This window comes from Oryzias latipes, chromosome 22 (genome assembly GCF_002234675.1).
Source record: "Oryzias latipes chromosome 22, ASM223467v1".
Taxonomy (NCBI): Eukaryota; Metazoa; Chordata; class Actinopteri; order Beloniformes; family Adrianichthyidae; genus Oryzias; species Oryzias latipes.
The window spans coordinates 10,146,180-10,171,601 of NC_019880.2; the positions used below are offsets into that span (position 1 = coordinate 10,146,180).

Consider the following 25,422-nt stretch of genomic DNA (forward strand, 5'->3'; position numbering starts at 1 on the left):
ACTGCCTTCGAGCTGGAAGAGTCCAACTGAACTACAGGAGCCAGGAGATGCTGCGAGCGCAGCGGCGGAGGTGACATCACGACGGTCCGGTGTTGACATCCACGTCCATGCGCAGAGATGGCAGCTTGCGCGGCTGCAGACACAGAAACCAAACGCCGAGCTCTCATTTAATCCCCTCCAGCTGCGCGCAGCCATCTCCAAACCCCTCTGTCTGTTTCTGCTCATTCGCGATGGCGCCCAACGCTTAAAGACCCTCCTCGGCTCCTGTAGGTCCCTCAAATTTATGAAATTCTGCACAAAATGACGCCGATGGAGCATCTTTTTTTTAATTTTTTTCTTAAAAGGTTTTAGGTGAGAGTAGAAGATGGGCTCTCTGAGGATGTTCCTGCAGAATATTAGGCTCCGAATGAAGCTGGACCGGGTCAGACAGTTGGGTCGCCAGTACCCCGTCTTCTGCTTCCTGCTGCTGGTCTTACTGCTGTCCACTGTTCTTCTAAACAGGTGGGCTGTTTTACCCACAATCCCCCTTTTTGTGTGCTTTTTTCCCCGCATCCCGTGTTTATTTTCTGCTTTCCACAGATATCTCCACATCATAATGGTGTTCTGGTCCTTTCTGGCTGGAGTGGTCACCTTCTATTGCTCGTTAGGGCCCGAATCTCTGCTGCCCAACATGTTGGTCTCCATCAGACCAAAAAGCAAAGTAAGGAAACAAACATGGCAACAAACATGGCAACAAGCTGGTCAAAGAGCAGCAGAGGCCTCAGAAGCCAGTGACCCACTATTGATTTGGGTTTAGTGATTCAATCACAAACCAAAGTATTTGGGTCATTTCAGTCTGGAACACTAGAAAAGAAAATATGACAAAAAGATAAAAATTAAGATTTGTTACTGAAATCTATACAAGAAATTAACTTTTAATATATTTCTTTTATGGGCCATCAAGATTTCAACCAATATATATTTATATTTCTCTAGAATATTTGCTATTTTCATGAATTAATTCAGGTCTACAATATAATAATTTCACACACAAAAAAAAGCTTTCAAATATTAGAATTAGTGTCTGCATCTCAGTTTGTCTGTCAATCATCTTCTTTCTGTCTCTAAAAACTGTATTTAAAATGTTATAAAATAAAAAGAAAACAAGATATTTAAAGTCTTTGAAACTAACAGATCTTCATTTAAGACTTTCTGGATTTGGTTCTCCTGTGTTTTTAAAGTCATTAATCTTCACTAATAATGCAAAGTAATATTTATAGTTGAAAAGCAGAAAATCAGCTAGTTAATCAGAGTGTGATCCGTGGGAATTTAAAAGTAATTTACTTATTGACTTACATTTTAGTTTGAGGTTTTGGAGTTTGTAGTCGGAAAGCTTCTACTATTAAAATGTTTGCTGTCAGCAGAAAATATTAGAAGGACATCTTTTTTTTTTTAAAACTCTATTTTATTTTCATCCATTCACTCCTTAGTTTTCCTCACTTAACAGAAGTGACTCCTTTTAAATAAGGATTATTTCTGAAGGCTTACCTACAGAAATAGATTTACTGCTCGGATCCTTTGCTACCACAGAAAATAACTTCAAAACGCACATTTTCTTCTAAGTTTATGATTTTTTTTAAAATTATTTCTAATAAGACAACTAGAAGAAAACCTAAACAGTAACGTCATAAATTCAAACCCCTTTCTCATCTTGGCTGTCCCATCTCAGATTACCACCAGGAGACATTGTGATTTACTTTATTAAAAAATGAAAAAATTAAGGTGTTGTCTTTTTTAGATTCATTTCAATATTCAAACAATATTATGAATGTGATATTAGATTTGAAAGTAAGTATATCTTCTAAAAAAATTGTATTTTAAAACATTTAACATTTTAAAATAAATTAATTTCTAAAATCAATGTATACATTGTATGCACATTGTTCAAGAAGGCTTGCTTTAAAAAAAACATGTCCAAATTTGAATAAAAAAAAACCGATTTTTATAAGGGTTCTGGGGACAAAATCTTTTTTACTTTCTAGTTTAAAAAAAATGCGAAGAAAAAAAATAAACACAAAAAAACAGTCCTCATAGAAATATGGAGGGTTGAATATTGGTAAAAAAAATCCTTTTATATGGAATTATATTTGTGCCAAATCTTTTCAGCAAAACATTTTGTCTGTCAACTTTGCAGAACCATTGTTTCTTTAAGATATTTCTCTGACTTTTGAGTAAAATACAAAAAGTTTTGTTGAAAAGATGTGGCACAAATCTAACTCTGTGTTTTCCCCGAATGACCCATTTAGGAGCGGCACTGATGTCTTGTGTCTCTTGCAGCCGTTCCAGCAGGAGCTGTTTCCTTTGGGCCACAGCTGTGCTGTTTGCGGGAAAACCAAATGTAAAAGACACAGGTGTGTAACTTTATATGCATTTCTGGATTGGTGGGTGCCAAATGTGCAAAAACGGGACTTTAAATTTAATGTTAAAAAATGAAACTTTGAAAATGGAACATTTAGATAAACAATGTTTAATTCTTTCCACTTAGTTAATTTTTATTTTATCTTTTCATTGTTGTTGAAAATTTGCTCAAATGCCCAATTATAGTATTTATTATAATTAATCAAATAGGAGCATTACTGCCCTCTAGTGGTCAGAATTATGAGAGTTCTTTCCTGATTCAGACCCACTTTGCTGCTGGAAAATTATCAGCCCTGGCTCGACTTGAGGATTCCTTCCAAAGTAGATGCTTCTCTGTCTGAGGTAAACATTGTTTATTTCATTTTTGTATTAAAACATTTAATTAAACAAAAAAAAGGTAAATACATGTTATTTTAACAGATTCTGGAGCTTGTTTTGGAAAACTTTGTATATCCTTGGTATCGGTGAGCATTTTTATTCCGATTTTAGCTTTAGTGTATGATTTGCAGAGATCGTTGTGACGGGAGAGTTTTCCTTTTGTTTTTTTAGGGAGATCACAGATGATGAAGCTTTCGTTGACGAGCTGCGGGTCACTTTGCGTTTTTTCTCGGCTGTTTTGATTCGTCGAATCCAGAAGGTGAAATAAAACCCACGTAGTTCCAACAGAATCCTATTTTTGTCCTCAAGTGTTGTAATTTCTTTTTCATTTTAAGGTGGACGTGGCGTCCCTCATCACCCAAAAGCTGCTTAAAGTTTCAATGAAACATATTGAAATAATTAGCAAAGCCAGACTAAAAGGTATCACTGAAATCATTTTAGTCTGTTTTTTTTTTTCTGTCCTTGGATAACAAAATCTTTTTGTGTTTTCTACACAGTAAAGAGCACAGAGCATCTTCAACAAGCTGCTCTAGAGGAGTACGGCCCTGATCTCCACGTGGCGCTCCGCAGTCGCAGAGACGAGCTTCTTTACCTCCGGAAGCTGACCGAAGTGCTTTTTCCTCACATCCTCCCGCCCAAAGCTACAGACTGCAGGTAGCTGCGGGGACAGTCAGAAAAAGGAAACAAAAACATGACCTACATTTCTTCTGTTTAATTTACAACATGATTCAGAAGGAAGTTTTATTTTGAAAAACCACTGGGATCTCCCAACCACATGCATCTCTTTCTTGACGCATGTCATGTGTGAAAAATCCATCCGTTACTTTCTCAAAGTAAAACCACCAGACCAGCAAAGTTAACAAAAAATACACTTTTTAAAGTTTTTTTTAAAGTTCTTTTGTTGGCAGAAGAAGAGCCTTCAACTTCAAAATAAAAGCTAAGATAGAAAAAATGGGAGTCATGACTTCAAATGTGGATTTATTGCGAATAATAATACATAAAATTAATCAACTAACTTATTACAAGGTTGCTGCAAATAAAGTTGTTCAAACAGTGGATTCACATTTATTATTATATTTAGAAAATAACAGTTTTAGTGACGATGTTGGACGAGGCTGAAGTTTGCACCCGATTTTTTTTACCGTAACTTCCACTTTGATAGCTATGGGTTACAGGAAAATCGAAATCCCATTTTAATGGTTCTGTCACAAAATCTATTGTACAAATAAAGTTTAAAGTGGGTGCAGATCAACGTTACCTTCAGAAGTGAAGGGAAACTGCTTTGTACGGGCCGGTCCATGTAAATATTCTGACATTAAACTGGTCCACGGCCTCAAAAAAGGTTGGGGAGCACTGCTGTATAAGATGTGTTCACTGCTTAAATCGCTCAGGATGAAAGCAATTTTTTTCTTTTTCTGTGCTCTTCTTTTTTTTTGTACATTCTTTTTTCCTTCCTGCTGCTTTACATCTCTGCTGCTCTCAGATCTCTTACACTCCTGATAAGAGAAGTCTTGGCTGGTTCTGTCTTCCTTCCTTCTATGGACTACTTGGCTGATCCTGTGAGTGTAGACGCCTTTTGCCGCAATAAATCTTCTAATGATAGTTTGTCATTCCTGTCAGGTTTCCAAAAATACACACACGCACACACATATATTCATTTGAATGTCTTCATAATTTTGCCTTTCAGGACACAGTGAATCATTTAATCCTGCTATTCATTGACAATTCTCCCGTGAGTAGATCCTGATGATGGTTTTAATCATTTAGATTTATGAAGCAGGTGGAAATGTTATTTTGATTGCATTTGGCTATTTTTTTTATTTTTTTTGCAAGCCTGAGGAAGCAACAGAGCCCAGCTCCACGCTGGTGCCGTTTCTGCAAAAGTATTCCGACGTTCGCAACAAAAAGCCTTCTGTAAGTGTTTTCGGAGCTGATTAAAACCACTCCACTCACCACTCTGATGAAAATGATGTTTTTAACATGTTCCTGTGGCAATTTTGTCACGATTTGAGGACATTTATATAGAGAGTAAAGCTTTTCTGATGGTTTAATCACTGTGAATCGAGAGCAGATGAAAAAATGCAGTTTGAAAAAGATGGTATTTGTGATGTAGAAAATATGCTGTATACGTCTTGGTTTTCCTCGTCTGAGCTGCCGTCTGGCTCTAAACTGTACGTCTGGATAGCTCCAACATTGCTCGCCATTTTTGTTGCAAACGAGCCTGTAACAGATGGGTGTGTCAGGTGTTTAGCATCTTCTGTTTTTTTTTTTTTTTTAAGGTTCTGAAGCTGGAGCTGAAAGAAATCCGAGAACAGCAGGACCTCCTCTTCCGTTTTATGAATTTCCTAAAACAAGAAGGCGCGGTCCACGTGCTTCAGTTCTGCCTCACAGTTGGCAAGTGTCCTGCCCCCCTTTAGCTATCAAATGGTTTTACCGCATTCGCTACAACTTCTGCATCTCCCTGTCTTTGACCTCCCCAGAGGAATTCAACGACAGGATTTTGTGTCCCGAGCTGTCCGACACGGAGAAGATGATGCTTCACGAGGAGGTGAAGAAGATCTACGAGACCTACTGCTTGGAGGAGAGCATCGATAAGATCCGCTTTGACCCCTTCATTGTGGAGGAGATCCGAAACGGTAAGAAAGACCTGAACATTTTCCTCACCTAGCATGAGATTAACTGAAGACAACATTTTGAAAATGTATTAGATGATTACATTTCTAATAAACTAGATGAGAATTTTATTGTTCCTATTTTTTTTAAATTAAAAAGGGCATTTGTGGACTTTCTTCAGTTCATGGTTAGTTTTTTTTAAATCAATTATTGCAATTATTATTATTTATAATATTATTTATTATTATTAATAATAATTATTAAGTGATTTGGATTTTATATCATTGCATAAAGTTTTGGGGTAAAAAAGAGAAATTTATATTGTGATTCCTTAAAATATTTCCTAAATGAAACTTGTAAATACAGAACAGAATGGGTCCAAGACAAGAGCCCTGTGGAACTCCCTGACTGAGTGTCATAGGTTAGGGGAATATATTTTCAGTATGAAAAATAAAATCTAAGCAATACAAATGAGAAAAAAAATCATTTGTTTTAAAATGAGGTTTTAGGACAGATATAGGAGGTGACATGTTTGCATGTTCAGTTAGTGAATTTTCAGGTTTGTTGTTTACTTTAAATTCAGAATAGAATTTTTAAAACTATTATCGTGAAATATTTTTTGTCTTTTTACGTATTTAAAAGTGACTACAGATGAAACTGTGTCCTATTAAATAAAATATATACGTAAAACATGATTTTTATTTTTGTTAAGTGAAAAACAAATTCCTAATTTCTGAATTCCTTCTTTTTGGAGATTTGATCTTTTGTTCTCAACTCTTTGCAGTCACAGAAATGAAAATAATCCTTTATTTATGTTCCTAAATGTGTGTGTTTTTTTTTTTTCTCCAGTTGCCACGGGGCCGTACACTCAGGTGGTGAAACTGCAAACCATGAGGTGCTTGTTTGAAGCCTACGAGCACGTTCTCTCTCTCCTGGAGGACGTGTTCACCCCCATGTTTTGTCACAGCGACGAGGTCAGTGTCCTTCAAAATAAAAGCACTTTTTTAGCAGTTTAAAGTTACTAATGTGCTAAACTTCACACTAGTGACGTGTGCTTTTAAAAATAAACTTTAAAAGCACAATAAATAGAAATGGACAGAAAATTCTAAAGTGAATCAAGATGGGATGGCAGAAATAAACATAGGAGTTTTGATTTGAAAGTTTGTAAAGAGTCTATGTTACGGAGGTCAGGAGGGAGGGAATTCCAGAGTTTGGAAGCCGAGCAGCTGAAGGCTCGGCTTCCATGGTGACGAGTCGGGCCGGAGGGACAGAGAGCTGAACAGAGGAGGAGGACTGGAGAGAATTAGAGGGGGTTTTAATATGGAGTAGGTTGGAAAGATGAAGGGGAGCCAGGTCATGGAGGGCCTTAAAGGTCAACAGGAGGAGATTGGATTTGATTCTGGACGTAATGGGAAGCCAGTCCAGCTGGTGGAGAACCCAGGGTGAAATGAGTGAAGGAAGGGGTTCTGGAGATGATGCGGGCGGGAAATACAATAATCTAGACGGGAAGTGACCTGGGGGGTATTCCAGGAAGCATGTTTAAACTAGCCTGACTTTGAGCCTGAACTCTGGCTGAAATCCGCCTGAACTTGCTTACTCTGGGTATGTTGGTTCCAAAAGACCGGATATGAGTTGGCGTAATTACGCTCGACTTGGTAACCCTGGGTTAACGCACGGTACATAAAGACATTCTCAATAGATCGCCGATTTCTGGAGTCACCATGGAAACGTGTGGAGAAAAAAAAAGCGCAACACTTGAGACGGAAGTGAGACGGAGTCTGAGATTTTAATGACGGCGGTTAAAAATTATAAGTCCATCAAAAAAGTAACACGACTGAAAAATAATTTAAATAATTTAGTTAAATTTATTCAAACTCAATAATTGTTTATACAACTCAAATTTACGTATTTATCTAACTAAATGTCACATTACTCCATTAATCTTTTTTCCATCTTAATTACTTATATTTCTTGAACTTTCATAGGTCTAAGTTTGAGCCGGCAGATATGCTCATTTTTACAACAATAAAAAGAACGGAAAAAAAATGCACCGAGTGCAAAAACTCACTAAAGAATTTTCCGTCACTGTCATAACAGCACTAAGCGGTAGGGGTGCTATATAAACTCATCATCCTCTCCCTTACTCTCACTCATGGTGCAGAGACGTAAGCATAGTAGGACAAAATAGCTCGGCCAAACACGGTGAAACACAGTAAAACAGCTATACAACTAAACACATTTTGTAAAAAACACACACTTAAACCCAAATCCGTCCAGACAGGCAAAGGGAATGATATCCCAGAATCCCTTGCGGTGCCTATCTAACAGCAGCATCAAAGTTACACCTACTTAATTGAATTAATTTGAACGAAAGGAAAATAACTGTCTGAAAACTGTGTAATTTTTAACAAAAAAATTTCTAACAAAAAAAATGATTTATCTTAACTGAAGCAAATAATTACGTTAGAACAAAGTAAAAAAGTTTATCTTTCCAACATCCATATGTGGTCTTATCACCCTCTCATGGTGGAAAAAGTATTATCTGAGCTTTTTCATCCACTAAATCATCTTCAAATGGACACGCCATGCTGCTTCACCTCTCTGTAAACAAACTAAGCTTCAACTAAACCTGCTCCGGACCAGGTTATGTTCAGAGCATGAGTTGCCATGGTAACTTGACCTACCCTGAAACATACCTCCATTTCTGGAACCGAAAGCTGAGGTTATCAACTTTCTTAGCCTCAAAATTATCGTGGGAGCTAGCATAACCTGCTTTCTGGAATACCCCCCAGGCTGTGGACTTATTTATTGTATTAGCATGGTTCCACATTAGCTAAACGCAGTGGGTATCAAGCAGATATTTCAAAATAAGAGACACCGTCCACCCACTCTTTCTGTTTGCTGCTAAGATTTCTGAGCAACCACTTAAAAATGTCAACATTTGATAGGCAAAGCTTTAGCAGCTTTTATTGTCTTGTCTTAACTGGAAATAAAGCGCATATTTTCAGTCAGCATTTATTTGAAAGGTGTAGATTTTGTCCACTCGTCCCCGTCTGACCTTCCAGCGGCCATCTTGCATTCGCCCAGACATCTGCTCTGGATTCACCGCTGGCCAATGAGGTGACGGCACGCTGGCGTCAGGCCAAGCTGCCAAACTGAATTTCATGCTTCTGAAGACTTTCATTGAATAAAACTGGATGGAACTGAGCACCAGTACTTACTGGAATTTACAGTTTATAATAATAATAGAAACAAAATGCAACCTTTTCTTGTATATAAAGCCGAACACACTTCTTTTTTTTGTTTTTCTGCAGTATTTTCGGCAGCTTTTGAGAGGGGCTGAGTCTCCCGCCAGGAACTCCAGGATGAGCAGGTAGAGTTTGCTTTACCCCTGTGTTTTTTTTTTGTTTTCTTTAAAAGCAAAATGTTAACTGCCACATCACTCAAAATAATTTTCTTTCAACAAAGCATAAATTAAATTCTTACACTTTTAAGCTGAAATATTTTACTTAAAGCCGATTCTTTTTAGCACTCCTTTAGGATTTGCCTTAATAACTAGAACATTTTTCAAAATTTCAAAATAAAAGCTATTAAAACAAAAAACAACAACAACAGAAATAGTTGAAGGATTACTTTGTGCTTTTCCGTCATGGAGGTTGGTGGCAGACGTATTTTCTTCCATTAACTCCTTGTGCATATTATTCCAGAAATAGCGTCAGTTTGGATGACATTCGGTGAGTATGAGGCCTCCGTGTGCTGATCAGAACAGTGGCTGGCTTCAGCAGGGCTGCACGCTGTACCCAAAAGACACCTCATCTTGCCAAAAATGACCAATTATATACCTTTTGAAAAAATATAAAAAGAAAAGAAATTGATGCGTTTTGGATTTCATGCCATCAGTTTTGTTTATTGTCATATCATTTCCAAACTACCATCTCTTTTAAATAAAGGTTTTCGTCTGAAGAAATGAAATATGAAGCAGCTTTGACATTATTACAGATTAAGCTATAGATTTTGTGTTAAATTCAGGCTTTTGTTTTGGGATGAATATTAGCAGAAATATGTCCGCCCTTCCTAACATGCATTTTGTGACTGAGAAACTCCTCTCCACTGCCTGTTTATTCACTCGTTCTTCCATCTGGCTTTTACCGTGCTGTTTGTCATGTCCACTCCGATTCCGTGACCGTCATACTGCCTGCCCCCCCACACGGGTCCTCTCCGTCCTCTTGCCCCACGGGGGATGTGACCCTGTTCCGTTTCCAGTTCCTGGGACTGGAGCCCCGAGTCCCTTTCTTCACCCTTCACCGCCTCTGGCAGCTCTTCACCTGCATCCTTTAACTCCCATCATGCCCAGTCCACGTTCACAAACTTCCCATACGGCCCGCTATCCCACCGCCACTCATCGCCCAAGTAAGTCAGGGGGTCCGTTTGTGTCGCGGTGTGGCTTGGTGTCCTTGTGTGGACCCCCCCCCCCCCCCCCCCTCAGTTTGAGACCTGCATGGTAGGCATGAACCCCTGTTTTGGTCCTCGCCATCTTCCCTGCAGTTTTGCTTTTTTTAAACTATATTTTATAACGCCACCAAACATCAACTTCCTGCGTCTGCTGTGTTTTCTAGCTGACTCATCATTTTTACAGTGACTGTAAATCGTGAATCCTCCTGAAACCGGCTTTAAGCTTCTTTTATTTTTTAACGCTTTGGCAGCCTCTCAAGCTTTCGTCGTCGTGCGATGACCGTGTGGTAGTTTTGCTTCGGCTTGCGCCCCCCCCCCCTCCCCCTTCGCTATTCGCTCCACCTCCCCTCCAAAGTCATTGTTCTGTGTCCTCCTCATCTGAACTGGCAGGAGCTCGTCAAAGCGGGGCGAGACGTTCGGGATCAGCCGCATCAGCAGTAAGATCAAAGGCGTGTTCAAGAGCACCACCATGGAGGGCGCCATGCTGCCGTCCCACGGGCTGGTGGAAGGAGAGGATGATGTGGTGAGACCTCACCCGCTGTCATTTTAGTCTGATCTCACATCGTCTTTTGATTTACTCTCTTAGAATTTGTAAATTTTTGCTAAGAAATGGCATGTGTCGTTTTCTAGGACATCGTTTCTGCAGAGCGGCAGGAGTTCATTCGAAATTTGTTGGCGGGAAGTTAGCCCGCCATGAATATTTTCTACGTAATAAAACAATGACATTTTTCTTTCATCTGCTCCTGATTGACAACGACCAGAATAAAGAAATATAAGAATGAATTTTCTTTATAAATGAGAAAAATGCCACAAGAACATGTTAAAATCACCAAAAACTCCATTTTCATTGGATTGGATCTTTAAAGATGACAGCTTTTGAGAAGTATTTAAGTCCCACGTTTAGACAAAAATATGTAAAAAATCATGAAGCAACATTTTTGCTTTTAATTTGTTGATTTGGTTTATATTCAAACAGAAGAAAAAACAAAATTGCAAACTAAGGGACTCAATATACTATTAGTAAGATTAATCATGTATGTAAAATGTTTACATTTTTACAAACCTTACTGACATATTTAATCTGTTTTTGTTTTACTTTGTATTTTGTAGTTTAATGGTAGAAATCTAAAAGAAAACCTCTAAATGGGGGTGTTACAACATCCCATAAACAAATCTGGCATGTATACATACTGTACATTTCCATAACAAAAGCCAATAGAAAAGGACAGACGGGAGAAAAAAAGGAATCAGCTTCTATTTATCTCTATTTATCTGTTGGCTCATTTATTTATTGTCCTATTTGAATGCATGTCCACAGTCATATACATATATTTCTTATTTTGGTTATTCACAAGGTCATTCATTAAATAAATTCAAAATCCAAAATGTAAATATTATTTTACTCCATCTCTGTTAAAGATATCTAAGAAGGAAGGCGGTCAGTTTTCCATTACATATGCTATTACTATTTCTATTATTACATGCTATTTCTATTCATTCATTTAATTTTCTTGAAATTACTTATAAAAGAAAAAGTACATTTCATTGGCAGATTTATAGAAGTAAAACCAATTTTAATTTGATTTGACAGATGTCTCAGCTTAATATTTTCCTTAACCCTTGTGCTATCTTAGATGACCCCACCTTACATTGACGTGTTCTTCCTACCATGACAAAGGTGGATAAAGGTGGAAAGATTTCATGTAATCCATGGACACCAGTGAAGATCACAAATCATTGAAGAAAAAAGGTTTAACGCACTGTCTAGTGGGTCTAGATGACCCAACTCCCAATGTTAAATTGCCTAGGATAGGACAAGGGTTAAAGGACATTTTTATGTTTCAGCTGCACCGTACTTTAGTGAAATCTCACTTAACTATAAGTATAAGTACCGGTATGTCATCCATTTATATTTTTATAGTGTAAGGTCTCTGCCACAAGGGGGCGTTGGTGAGTAGAGGCATAAGAAGCCTGTAGAAAAGAGATGGGACTGAAGTTTTGTCATTGTCACTAAAACAAAACAAATTTGTTTGTGTGTCTTTATAAATAAAAGCAATCATACTTTAAAAAAAGTTAAATAGATTATAGGTTTCAAATATATACTTTATATATATATATATATAAATATATATATCGTGTTTTTATTAAAATGTCATGTCTATGACTTTTAAAAAAAAGATATCTTTCATTTAAGGTCATGTTTTTTTTGTGTCCCACTTTTGGATAATTTCTTCTTTTTTGCAAGAACATTTTTTTTCTTTTCCCAGAAATGTGCTCGAGTTTACTCATCTGTTCTGGATTCCTTTACCTCTAGCTTCAGTGTCCGCTGGATTAGTCCAGGTGCATTTGTAAAGCGTGCATGGTCACCACGAGAAACTGTCCATAAAGGTCAGAGGGAAAATGCTGAGTGGGCACAAATTAAGGTTCGGTCTATAAATGGGACATCTCCAGGGAGCACCTTCATATCCATTTTTCTAGAGTGAGAAGATAAGGATAGCATGGGGCAGTCCCACGGGACAGACGAGGTGGATGTTTATCAGAGAGCTGCACGGCTTCCAAGATCAGATGGAAGCTCTGGAAGAGCAAGAAAATGGGGAAAACCATCATCCAGATTTCTGGTTTTTCACAGGTAGAGGAGGCCATGATGGTGATGGAGGATGACTCCCCCATGGAGGCAGCCTCCACCCCCAGCACCCCCCGGAACCTGTCGGCCTGGAGCATCTCCATCCCGTATGTTGACTTCTATGACGACGACGTGAAGAGGGAACGGATTCCCGTGTTCTGCATCGATGTGGAACGCAACGACCGGAAGGCCGGTGCGTGACCAGACCTCCTCCATGGAGAGGCGTGTTGACCACACGGCTCTCCTTTTAAACAACATCTGACTCATTTACACAAATGTGATGCTAAACACAACGAACATATGTTGTATCGCAGTTCTTCTTTGATGGTCTCAATGTTTCACCGATTTGATTTTATTTCTTTTATGGCGCATTGCCACTGTGTTCTGCGCCCTGATTGGCTGTTGAGCTTGTCGATCAATCGCCTCCGCCCCATGTCTACTGAGCAGAATGCCTTCAGTTTGCCAAATCTACATAAATCTTCAATCGGGATCAGATCTTTTTCATTTTCTGATACTGGATTTATTTTTCTATGAAAATTTGAATTTTGAAAGTTTTAAACAGGAGACAAAAGTGTGAACATTTTCAGATACCATTTCAAAAATATGAATGCTTTTGTTCTTTCTTTTTGTACACACTTTGCTAGAATGATTGAGTCAAAACTCTGGGGCAACATGTGGGAACTAAATGGTTGATAACTTAAGCTCTTTGTGTTGTTTTTTACTGCAGTCGGACACGAGACCGAGCACTGGTCGGTGTACAGGAGATATTTGGAGTTCTACGTCCTTGAGTCAAAGCTCACAGAGTTTCACGGTAAGTTCTAGAGTTTTCCAAGGACTTTTTAAAGTTTTTTATTAATCCCTTGTGCTATCTTAGATGACCCCACCCTTACATTAACGTGTTATTCCTACCATGACAAAGGTGCATAAAGGTGGAAAGATTTCATGTAATCCATGGACACCAGTGAAGATCACAAATCATTGGAGAAAAAAGGTTCAGAACACTGTCTAGTGGGTCTGGATGACCCAACTCCCAACGTTAAAGTGCCTAGGATAGCACAAGGGTTACATAAAATAAAGAATAGGTCAAAAAGTGGGTGAGATGATCAGTTCCAATTCATATGGACCTCAGGGCTTAGTCCTTGGACCACTGCTGTTCAGCAGCTCCAGATAAAGGTTAAAAGTTTTACATAAGTTCTGCTTTAGAGAATCAAATTCAACCCATGTTTGTACGTTTGGGTCAAATTGAGCCAATTTCCCTTGAAACAAGGAAAATTAAATGAGCACCAAAGATATGAACTGACGGGAATCTTGTTAATTTTATTTATTCTGTGAAGAAGCTGCTACAGAAAACCTCCACCTGTTTGAGCAGAGGATGTTTGGCTCAATTTGACCCAAACAGCGTTCAGTTCACAGAATGCTTTTCTTATAGTTTGCCTTTTTCCTACCTTACAAAATTCTGTGTTTTTTGCTTTCTATTTTTCTCATTTTAAAGTTAAAAGTCTTTGTATTAATAAAGATATTTATTTTGTTTGGCAGGGTAAGCTTCTGTGTCTCCTTTAGCACCTTGAATGACCTCTGTGTATGACAAGTGTACTTAAAAAAAAAAAAAGCTTCTTCCTGATCGCCATCTCAGTGCTGTTGTTTTTTTAAATGTTGCGCCCCCTGCAGGTTCCTTTCCAGACGCACAGCTGCCCTCAAAGAGAATTATTGGCCCGAAGAATTACGAGTTTTTAACCTCCAAGCGGGAAGAGTTCCAGGAGTACCTTCAGGTACTGAAGACTGCCGCTTTTGCACAGATCATTTGCAGTCTACAGTTTTACGCTCTGAAAGACAAACTGTTCACCAAACCCAATTTTATAAGGAGATTTTGCTGCATAGACAGAACTTTTAGGTTAAAGTTTGTAAAGGAAAATGTTTTCTGTCTAGAGTTTTGTCTCACTCATTTTTCTAAACCTAAAAATGGATTCAAGCGATCAAAACCAGTTCTTATTCCTTAGTTTTGTTTTTCTCAATGTCAGATTGTTTTCCTTTCTGAGTAAATCTGATTCATTTTTATTTATTTGCAGAAACTCCTGCAGCATCCTGAGCTCAGCAACAGTCAGCTCCTGGCGGACTTCCTGTCTCCTTACAGCATGGAGTCTCAGTTTCTGGACAAGATGTTACCAGATGTGAACCTTGGTACAGTTCCAGTTCTTTCTGAGCTTGAGAACGGGACGGCGACGAGCCAGATAAATGTTGTTTGTTGTGTTAAACCTGTTTGGTTTCCCTGCACAACACAGGATTAATTAGGTTTGTTTTCCAGGGAAAATCATTAAAGCGGTTCCCAGCAAACTGATCAAAGAGGTGCGACTTATATTCCTAACGGCAGCCTTCAGTCTTTCACACAACAGAGGAAAAAGTTTCTTTCCTGTGTTCTTTTTGTAGAAAGGACAACATTTGGAGCCTTTCATTCAGTCGTACTTCAACTCCTGTGAGTCTCCCAAACCCAAACCCAGCCGCCCAGAACTCACCATCCTGAGCCCGACTTCAGAAAATGACAAGAAGGTCAGCTGTCAGTGTTTTTCTTCAAGTCCTTTCAGAATAAAACCAAATTAGTGTCATTTTTGCTTGTTTTAATTTGAAAGTCTGTGCCCCGTATGTTATTTTCTATTAATTCATTTAGTTTTAGCTGAAATAAAGTTTATTTTAGAAGTTTTTTAGCTTCCTGATGCTGTTCAACAGAAAATATATGGATCAGCACTAAACTGCATCTCCTTCTGTCTGCGTTTTTTTTGTTTGTATCTGAAACTTTTTTCATTTTTAATCCATCTTAGCTTTTTAACGACGTCTTCAAAAACAACGCAAACCGCTCTGAGACGACAGACAAGCGACACAATCAGAATTACTTCATGGAGATGATCACTGTTGAAGGAGTGTATGACTACCTGATGTATGTGGGTGAGTCCCAGCCGTCTGTCGAAGCTACTCCTCTTCATCATTTTGGGAAGATGCGTAAATCAACTTTTTTGTGTGACTGGAATGAAAAAAGAAAAAGAAAGGCCTGAAGGACAGCAAGACCAAACATTGCAGCTCTTAATTTGAAATCTCCAGAACAAAGGGGCAGAAGTGGCCGTTTCACTGACCTCCATTGTTCTACTTCCTTTACAAACCGAGCTGCTTCCAAATCATCAGACAGATGAGATCCAGACAAACAAGAGATCAAGTGGATTTTCTGCTGTTGAGACACCTTTACAAACCTAAATAAAAAGCCTGTTTTGCATTAGAGGTGTGCATGTGGGTTTGAAGAGAAGAAAACATAAAAAAAGCCCATTACATTTACAGCTGACATGGTTTCTTCTAAAGCTTTTCTAGCTAATCGTCATAACAAGGTTAGGGGTTAAAAGCTGCAATAGTTTAGATTTTCTGTTGGTCTGACTTCATTTTTCCAGCTCTACGCATAAAACACACGTCTATTGAACACGCATTGAAAGTTAAATCCCTTGAACTTTGACCAATCAGGGACTCAGATTAGGTAGTAGCATATGGATGGCGTCCCATTTAATTCATGGGATGCCAACCGTTTGTAAATTGTAAATTCTGCGACACCAAGTCTTTCATAAATCAGAATAGAGCTGCTAAAGAAAAAGCCTGGAGATCAGAGATCAGCACGATTTGGCGGGCATGCGCTAGTGGCGGCCGGGGGGTTAAACGCGTGTTCTGGAGTCTTTTCCATTTCTCCTCGTTCACGGCGACAGGCCGAGTGGTCTTTCACATCCCTGACTGGCTACACCACCTGCTGATGGGCGGCAGGATCCTGTTCAAGAACACTCTGGAGGCCTACACAGACCACTACCTGCAGTACAAACTCAATCAGGTGGTCCAGGAGCACCGGCTCGTCTCTCTCATCACTCTGCTTCGAGGTATTTGACTGGAAGACGACTTGTTTTCCTGCATAAAAAGAATATTTGAGTTTATAATTAATTTAAAAAAAAATTTCGTAGACACTGTTTTCTGTGAGAGAAGTCCTCCTCGCTCGACCCAGGACAAGCAGAGCAGAGCCAAGAGGACCTTTGAGGAGATGATGAACTATATTCCAGGTATTCATCCAGCTGTTTCCTGCCGTTTTGCTCCGTCTCATCTCCACGTCAAATATGGGAATTCCTCCACAGACGTCCTGGGGAAATGTATCGGAGAGGACGCCAAGTATGAAGGAGTGCGTCTTCTTTTTGACTGTCTGCAGCAGCCGGTTCTCAACAAACAGGTGGGAGGGAAAAACCCCAAAAGCCTGCAGGTTTTGGTCCGTTCACGTAACTCACGGCTTCTCTCTGCTGTCAGCTGACTTATGTGCTGCTGGATATCACCATTCAGGAGCTTTTTCCAGAGCTGAACAAGGTAAAAGTATTCCAGGAGGGGAAAAAGAAACGGCAGGAAAATTCAAGTTAACTTGTGTGCAGTTTGTGGAAAAAGGGATTTTCCATCCTCTGAGCCCAATGATGTTTAATAATTATGTAGAATAAAGGCTTTTGAAGGATTAAACCTTTAATTTTACAGCAAAATGTTGACTAAACATAGTTATTGTGTCATTTTGTTCCTAATTATGTCGTGTGGAAAAGAACAATTTAATATTAATGTTCTTCTTGGGTCCCCAGGTGCAGAAGGAGGCCTCTCTGTTGCCCCACTGGATGTAGAAATGTACAGATTTACTCCCTGCGAGACCCTGGATTCAATGTTTCCAGTTAATTTAATATTTGTATTTTCTCTGACCTCTTTGCCTTTAACACCTTTGTTGCTTTAACACAATTATACATCAACGGCTCATGTCTGTATTTACATTTTCCTGTTGTGTTTTTTTTTTTACCCCCAAAGGGACAAATTTAACCAAAAATAATTTTATTTTTCATCACATTAAAATAAAAGTTCCTGCATTTTTATCTTTTTTTCCCCAGATTTGCAAAGCATGAAATAAAAAAATACTTAATTTACAAAATGTCTTTAAGTTTTTGACAATGTTTCTACATAACGTTTCATACAATTTTACGACTTTCAAAACTTGAAACAAAGGGAAATTTACTTTTTTAGGAATATTTTTTGTAAATATTAAAATATTTAAAACATACTTGCAACTTTTGTTTGCAAATTAAGCACAAGCTGTAATTTCACAGCCTGTAACCTCATATAGATCTACAAAGAGATTCGAAACAAGCCTGAACAGCACACGGACCCCTGACTGACACAGAACATCAGGAATGTGTTTCAGTGTCTGGCCTGCAGCAGTCACTGAATTTAAAACATCTGTCCATTCTCATAAAATAAAAATTGCAGCAATTTAGTAAGACTCCCAAATAAATTGGTTAATAAATTAGAAAACACTGTTTTTATGAATTTTTAGAGTTGGAAAACTTTAAATTGTAAACTGCAGTAAAGGTTTGTAACCCTTGTGCTATCCTAGGCACTTTAACATTGGGAGTTGGGTCATCTAGACCCACTAGCCCTTGTGCTATCCTATATGACCCCACCCTTACATTGACGTGTTCTCCCTACCATGACAAAGGTGGATAAAGGTGGAAAGATTTCATGTAATCTATGGACACCAGTGAAGATCACAAATCATTGAAGAAAAAAGGTTCAGAGCACTGTCTAGTGGGTCTAGATGACCCAACTCGCAATGGTAAAGTGTCTAGGATAGCACAAGGGTTACAGGAGACATTAACCCTTGTCCTATCCTAGGCACTTTACCGTTGGGAGTTCACATGTGACAGTTAATCACACCGACACATTTTTGAACTCTGTTATAAGAAAACTTGTGTTGAGATTTAACAAAATTACAGACTTAAGCTTTCACTTGATAGTATTAGTTTGAGGGTTAAAATCCTTGAGTGTAAATATTTTACGTCTGGGTTTAAATGATTTGTATGAGAGCTTTGCTGTCTGTTTCACGAAGTGAAATTGTTTGCGTGATGTTGATTTCTTTTGTTTTAGCTCAGAAAAATCGAGCTGAGATCTGGTTATCATTGGCGGAAATAATAATACTATTGCACAAATAATAACCACTCCTTAACTTATAGGAGTCACTGTAGCACAGCGAGTTTGAGGGGAGAGTGAGTGAAGGATTTCCTTGGATGGAACTTAATTTGAATGAAAACAACGGTCTAGCAGAGCCTCAAGGCTGATTTCCACTGGTCCGTCTACGGTGCGTCTCTGTTGTGTTAACATAAAAGTAATAGAACCTTCATTAATAAATCGGAATGTTTACATCGCCTCTGACACGTCTGCGGCTCACGTCCATCTCTTCCCAACGCAAACTTTACGCAGAAGTTCTACTTCCAGGCCGTTGACGTGTCAATGTCACGGCAAAAGGCCGGAAAACCGGAAACAGGTTATCCTATCAAAATAAACCATATCAAATTCTATTTTATATTTACGGTGACGTGCCCATGCAACAACACACCATGGATGACAGAAGTTTAATATTGAAAGTACAAAATCATGTTTCATGACACCAAACATGCATTTTACAAGGACTCAGTGAGGAAGGAGAGGACAGTTTTGGATGAGCAAAGAGACACGGAGAGCGGCAGGACAAACTACAGGTCTGGAAGTCAGGGAAGACAGATGGGAGAAGCAATGAAGACACTGTAAAAACTAGCTAACGGTCGTGAGTCGGCCTCCCCAACACAGCAGACATGCGCTGCAGACGGACCAGTGTGAATCCAAAGGAAGTGTGTAGCACAGACGTATAATGATGATGCAGCCATTATGAGTTTGTAACAAACGCATTTCCTGAATGTGAAACAAAGTGAAATAAAAAAAAACAAAATTATTGGTGGCCTAGTATGTTTAATTTGTCCAAAACAGTTAAAAAGCAATTTCAATCTCTTTGTTTTGAGTTTGTGAAAAGTCTTTTTCGTTTTGTGTGCATCTTTTGGGGGCTAAGCCCCCCTATTCTTAAAACCTAGAGACGCCCCTGTCGTTATGCTAAGGTTTCCTTTTTCACATTCTTTGATATATTTTTATTTTATTTTAAAAGCAGTCCGATGGCAAACCTGTAGTTCAGGTTTTGCTGAACCTGTAGAGCTTCTCCGTTGATCAGAAAAGTTCTGCATCACATGCAGAGGTTCAGGAAAAGACACAGACTCAGCAGCATCAGGCTCAGGCTGTGAGCTGCAAAAGCTGCAGAGTTCCTGAAGGTGATGCGGCCTTCCACTGCAGGGTACACGCGCCTCATGTCCTTGATGTATTCGGAAAAAACCAAAGTGTCCAAATTTCCTGGAGAAATAAGAGAAACCCATTTTTATTTGAGAAAAAACAAACAAAACAAAACATTGCTCTAAACTTGTTTTCTGTCTAAACCTCTTCTTTGAATCCCTAAGAGATTAAAAAACAAACACTATGTGGACAAAACAAAGATTTTTCAGATGAAACTAATTTTTTTTAACATTTTGACGCTACAGATGAGTGATTTTGTTTAGAAATGAAAAACCTTAAATAATAAAAATGGCAGCAATCAATGCCAATCAGTGCTGTTTGAAGCCCCACCCACACCAACATCAAAGGGATAAAAGTATAACCTTCATTGCTATTCCATAACTTTATGTGTAATTTAGTATTTATATAAGTTGTGTGCTCGTTACTACCTATATAACTGAAATTCATCACACCACAAACTTAAGTTATAGAGTTTATTTCTTCTATTGGAATATTTAGGATCTGAAAGTGAAGACATATATAAAGGAAATCAATATCTTAACCAAAAATCTACGTATGTATACATGATGTGATATCGTGTTATTTGAATGTGAAAAAAAAGACATCTTCTGGCTGTAATGTGTCAAATATCAAGTTGAACAAAAAAGAAAATTTCTTTTGAAGGAAAAGAGCATATTTTCTGTTTCTTACCTGTGTTATGCTTCAATAATTCATCTTGGATCATGCTATAGCCATCGCCTCCGCCCACCATGAATGAGGTCATGACCACGGTGTACGTCTTCTGAGGGTCCAGCGGTTCAAACTTGGGAACGCGGCATTCTGTGCAACGCATTAACAGCGATACAACGCGCTGGTTGACGGGTTTGGAGAGGTCGTACTCCACACGGATACCTGAAAGATGATAAGGATTTTTTTTTTGACGTGCTGGCTGTCAGATGAACAGATGTGAATACGAGTAGTTTATGATTACACTAATGTAATTCATCACAGTAGTGTAATATCAGAAAGTTGTAAATCTTCAAAAAGAAAAAAAAACTTCCAAAATACTACAGCTGGACTTTTATTAAAAATGGAAGCAGTTCATTAAAAGCAGAACAGATTTCAATTTGCAGGATTGCTAGTCATTCCTGGGCAACTTCCGTATTCTGTGGAATTGACTCCCTATTTCAGTTCACCAAGTCAAAACTCGAGGTTTAATTTTTAACCCTTGTGCTATCTTAGATGACCCCACCCTTACTTTGACATGTTCTCTCTACCATGACAAAGGTGGATAAAGGTGGAAAGATTTCATGTAAACCATGGACACCAGTGAAGATCACAAATCATTGAAGAAAAAAGGTTCAGAGCACTGTCTAGTGGGTCTAGATAACCCAACTCCCAATGTTAAAGTTTCTAGGATAGCACAAGGGTTAAAAAGGAAGACCAACTTTAGCTAAACACCCTTATCCCTTGTGCTATCCTAGGCACTTTAACATTGGGAGTTGGGTCATCTAGACCCACTAGACAGTGCTCTGAACCTTTTTTCTTCACTGATTTGTGATCTTCACTGGTGTCCATGGATTACATGAAATCTTTCCACCTTTATCCACCTTTGTCATGGTAGGAAGAACACGTCAATGTAAGGGTGGGGTCATCTAAGATAGCACAAGGGTTAGAGCAAACAGGAATCCTCTGTTATTGTTCATGGCTGCCATTGTGAGGCTTTTCCTGAATACATTATGTTTGGATGGTTTCGTCCAGTACAGGTCATTAGTTTGACTTCCTGTTTCATTATATCAATTATCACACGTCTTAAAGTTTGCTTCATGAAAATACCGCCTGACTTTAAACCGGTTGGTGGTCACAAACTGGCGACGCGCGGAACAGCTCATTAGCATAGCATCATAGCATGACGGCATTAGTATGTAACAACAGCGCCGTCTCCAAATCAACACTTTTTATTAAACTCTCTGTTGCTGCTGTGAGTCCAGCAGTTTTATCCTCCCGTTTTTTCGGAATCCTTTTAAAAACCGCCACACGTCCCACTGCTCGTCCTGCCTAACCTAAACAGAATCCACAAAAGTGTGCAGAAGTTGCTGGGGGAGGGGAAGGGGCGCTTTGTGCGTTTTTTTTCTTGGCCTAGCGGATGAAGCTCCTCTTTGGTTGCTAGGCCTGCACAATAAATCACTCATTTATCGTTATCGTGAGATCAAGCTGTGCAATCTGCATTTTGCAAAAGACGGTGGAAATTGCTATAAATAGTTGCCTTAAATGTGCTAAAACAATCTTATGGCAGCTTCTATAGACGAGGGTCATTTGGAGTATAATTTTTATACTGTTGCAGTCAAATGGAAATTAGGTTTTTGGTTGTTTTGCTTTTTGTTCATAAATCCCAAGTTATATCGTCATCGCAATATTGATCCCTAATATTGCATATCGCAGGTTTTGCTCATATCCTGCAGCCCCATGTCTGCTTGTTGTGACCTTATTGCGAATAACGGAAGCCTAAGAGATCTCAAAAATAAACAAAACGAACTCAAGCGATTTATCGAATGTCTAAAGACGAGCCGGAGAGCCTCGGACCTGACACTTGAAGAAATTCTCCAGACATCCCTCCATATCTGTGAACAGAGTGCTCAAAAGCCTTTTTTAGCGTAGATCCTTTCAGCTGCACTAAGTCAAAAGTTCCTCCAAACGGCAAGACGCTGAGAATCTCCTCCATCGTGATGGAGCCTGTAAAATGAAAAACATAACTATTTGTACAGAATACTTTTGTTATGACGTTGAAAAACAACCTAAAATAAATTACCGTTTGTACTGCGTTCATCGATTGTTGCTCGTATGGATCCACTGTTCAGCATACAAACACCCACGTGATTCCACTGCAGCTTGTTGGAATACCTAATATAGTTGTATATCTAATACCAAAAGGAAAGGAAGTCAGAAAGTCACTGCAGCAGTTTATCCCTCCTGACATTGTGATGATTTGTCTGAAAAACTGGATCTATTGTATGTAAATTCTGAGACTGAAGACTGTATGCCTTAGTCACAGCTGCCCTTATGAGCTGTCTGCGGGCAAAAAAATTGAAAAACCTGTACGGGGCACGATGGCCCACACATAGTTTTAATGTCATAGACCGCTATGAGAGCCCATTGAGGAGGGGTCTGCAACCTTTAAGGTTTAAGGTTCTAGATGGCTTTCTGAAGTGCAGAGTGAGTCAGCGGTGATAATATCTACCATGGCATCACAGATGAGGTTCCCCAGGTTACATTCCCTAAATCGACACTCTTCAAACGTTCCATTCAGGTAGACTAAAGTTTGTCCAATGTACTGGGAAGAATACTGCTCCAAGCCCTTCTTCCACTTTTCAACATCCGACAAGATCCCTGGATCTGAGGGAAGAATCTGCGATGAGAATCTCCTCTGGTTAGTATTCGCCATGACGAATACGAGAGCCGAGCTTTTACCTTGAGGGATGCTGCTGTTCATCAGGATGGGGTTTCCAACGGCTTTTACGACCTTCCCAGCTTGGTCGAACGTCACCTTCAGGTATCCCAGGTATTTTCCGAAGGCGAACGCTTGGACCACTGGCACCCATCTCCCGTCGTTGGAGCTCACATTGAAAGGATAGGGTCCTCTCGGCACTTCGGTAGAAGGAGGCTTTCCTGTTGTTACAGACAGCTCTGTGGTTTTGTGCTGTACTGCTCATTTCCTGTTGCAGCAGAACCTGCACGCCTTTCAGATGTCAAGTTGCTTCTAGGAGAGTACCTGTGTACAGGAAGGTGTTTGTGTGTCCTCCGATCACTACATCGATTCCTCTCACACGCTTGGCGATGTCTTTGTCCACTTCAAAGCCAGAGTGTCCCAATGCGATGATCTTGTTCACACCCAGCTTCTCTAGCTGGTTGACCTGATCCTGGAGGGCTTCCACCTCATCCTCAAACTTCAGATAAGGACCTGACTCACACAGATTCAAAAAAAAGGTCCACATAGAAGCAAAATGTTATCAAATGCATAAAGCTTTATTTAAGACTATTGAAAATTGTGTTTTAACATGTTCTTATGGCATTTTTCTCACGATGTGTAAAGAAAATATAGCTTAAAATGTATTTCTGGGTATTTATTTATTCAAAATCATTGTAAATCAGGAGCAGACAAAAAAGATATTTTGAAAAGGTTGTAGCTGTGACGCAGAAGCTACTATCAGCGGACCGCAAGCTTCCTGCTCTGCTCCATTTTGATGCATCCTCTTGTAGACGAATAGATCCGTGTACGTCTTCGTTTTCCTCGTCTGAGCTGGAATCCGGCTAAAAACTGTACGACGGGATAGCTTCGATGCCGCTCGTCATTTTTGTTTCACCGCTAATAGGTTGGGGGTGTGAGGGCTGTAAGCCAGCAGGACAGTCTAGAAACAGATGGATGATGGGAAGGGTGGCAGGCTTATTACTCCACGAGACGAATTTCCAATGAACAACTGCCGCTCTGCAGAAACGACAGAGGCTTTTACATTTTGGCTATAAAAGACATCATCATAACCAAAAGATCACTTTTGATCCCTTGTGCTATCCTAGGCACTTTACCATTGGGAGTTGGGTCATCTAGACCCACTCGACAGTGCGCTGAACCTTTTTTCTTCACTGATTTGGGATCTTCACTGGTGTCTGTGGATTACATGAAATCTTTCCACCTTTATCCACCTTTGTCATAGTAGGGAGAACACATCAATGTAAGGGTGAGGTCATCTAAGATAGCACAAGGGTTAATAGATCAAAAGATGATGGGAGTGGGTCTTTCAACTATAATCACATGACATATAGAATAAAGTGACATTCTTATGCTGTTGTGATGCCGTTTTTTTCTGCTAATTTCAAACCACTGAGTTAAAACTTTTTTTTCCCAAGTTGCCAGCATGAAATTTAGCATTTTCATGCAGTCGTCCTGCAGATTTGATAAGTCTTGATTACCTAAGTGTTGAAGCAAACGGGGTTTAATTATAACTAAAAAACTTTGCAGGAGATGCTGAATTCAAGCAAAAATATAAAGTTTTCTGAGTTTACCTGGAGCAGATAAGACAGGGGTTTCTTTGGTGGTGTAACCAACAACAGCAACCTTCTCTGAGCCCACGTTAAAAACAGCAAAGGGTCTGTAGAAGCGGCTCATGTTTGCAACCAGACTGTGGAGCGGTTTGATGGTGGCACACACTACGGAGAAGTTTACGCGCTGGAGGAAGTTTTGCGTGAGACTGTCCACTCCATTATCAAACTCGTGGTTCCCAAAGGTCTATGACCAAAACAAAATGTGAATTTCATCAAAGTTTTAGTCGAAATGTAACATGGAAGAACTTTTGTTGTAGAAAAGTTTTTGTTTTTTTTAGTTTATTAAATCTTACCATGACGTCATAACCAAGTTTGTTCATGAAATGCGCAGCTTCTTTGCCTTTGTAGTAGTTGAACCACACCGTGCCTTGAAATTGATCTCCAGCGTCCAGAAACAGCACGTGCGTCTCCTTTCTCCGGATCTCCGTCACTTTGGTGAACATCCTGGCGACCCCCGCGAAGCACGAGCCCGCTTCGTGGCATTTGGACGAGTCCTCGCTGGTCTCCTCGATGCGAGCGTGGACGTCGTTGGTGTGGAGCAGAGTCAGCTCGAAGCCGGACGCTCCGCTCCACGAGTCTAACCGGAGAAGGAGACCGAGCAAGGCGCCGAGGGCGCAGCAGCGCCAGCGGAGAGTCATGCTGCGACTGTGCGTAAAAGCGCACAGAGAGCCAAGAGCGCAGGGACCAGAAAAGGCGCG

General features: G+C 39.5%; 2 protein-coding genes across 5 annotated transcripts; one reads left to right on the forward strand and one right to left on the reverse strand.

Annotated features, from left to right (window-relative positions):
- On the forward strand, positions 1-17,272 carry snx14 (sorting nexin 14). Of its 4 annotated transcripts, XM_023951729.1 has the most exons (31): positions 1-266; positions 345-501; positions 580-700; positions 2,317-2,390; positions 2,661-2,739; positions 2,818-2,861; positions 2,947-3,034; positions 3,111-3,195; positions 3,273-3,429; positions 4,259-4,334; positions 4,463-4,507; positions 4,609-4,689; positions 5,055-5,169; positions 5,256-5,411; positions 6,238-6,362; positions 8,703-8,761; positions 9,096-9,122; positions 9,652-9,798; positions 10,231-10,363; positions 12,470-12,656; positions 13,191-13,274; positions 14,132-14,232; positions 14,530-14,641; positions 14,766-14,806; positions 14,888-15,007; positions 15,277-15,400; positions 16,198-16,362; positions 16,444-16,539; positions 16,612-16,703; positions 16,778-16,834; positions 17,092-17,272. In XM_023951729.1, the coding sequence occupies exons 2-31, from the start codon at positions 365-367 to the stop codon at positions 17,128-17,130; spliced, it is 2,967 nt and encodes a 988-aa protein (XP_023807497.1). In that variant the 5' UTR covers positions 1-266; positions 345-364; the 3' UTR covers positions 17,131-17,272. The 4 variants fall into 4 exon arrangements, with proteins under 4 accessions (XP_023807497.1, XP_023807498.1, XP_023807499.1 ...); XM_023951730.1 differs by lacking the exon at positions 9,096-9,122 and having other exon boundaries at positions 2-266; XM_023951731.1 differs by lacking the exon at positions 9,652-9,798 and having other exon boundaries at positions 3-266.
- Positions 17,273-18,892: 1,620 nt separating this feature from the next.
- LOC101174549 (5'-nucleotidase) lies at positions 18,893-25,422 on the reverse strand. Its single transcript, XM_004082525.4, has 9 exons — positions 25,018-25,422; positions 24,686-24,908; positions 23,397-23,585; positions 23,096-23,293; positions 22,866-23,020; positions 22,437-22,545; positions 22,211-22,360; positions 20,339-20,539; positions 18,893-19,708 (listed from the first exon to the last, which is right to left on the reverse strand). Exons 1-9 carry the CDS (start codon positions 25,360-25,362, stop codon positions 19,545-19,547), a joined length of 1,734 nt encoding a protein of 577 aa, XP_004082573.1. The 5' UTR covers positions 25,363-25,422; the 3' UTR covers positions 18,893-19,544.

What these genes read in the sequence shown, in the direction of transcription:
- snx14 (XM_023951729.1), top strand. Translation starts at nt 365, where the DNA reads ATGGGCTCTCTGAGGATGTTCCTGCAGAATATTAGGCTCCGAATGAAG. An exon ending in AGGAACTCCAGGATGAGCAG is followed by an intron (nt 8,762 to 9,095) that starts GTAGAGTTTGCT and finishes ATATTATTCCAG; the next exon opens with AAATAGCGTCAGTTTGGATG. An exon ending in GATGATGAACTATATTCCAG is followed by an intron (nt 16,540 to 16,611) that starts GTATTCATCCAG and finishes ATTCCTCCACAG; the next exon opens with ACGTCCTGGGGAAATGTATC.
- LOC101174549 (XM_004082525.4), bottom strand. Translation starts at nt 25,362, where the DNA reads ATGACTCTCCGCTGGCGCTGCTGCGCCCTCGGCGCCTTGCTCGGTCTC. An exon ending in CCCTGTCTTATCTGCTCCAG is followed by an intron (nt 23,586 to 24,685) that starts GTAAACTCAGAA and finishes TGTGTGAGTCAG; the next exon opens with GTCCTTATCTGAAGTTTGAG. An exon ending in AAACACCTTCCTGTACACAG is followed by an intron (nt 23,294 to 23,396) that starts GTACTCTCCTAG and finishes CTGTAACAACAG; the next exon opens with GAAAGCCTCCTTCTACCGAA.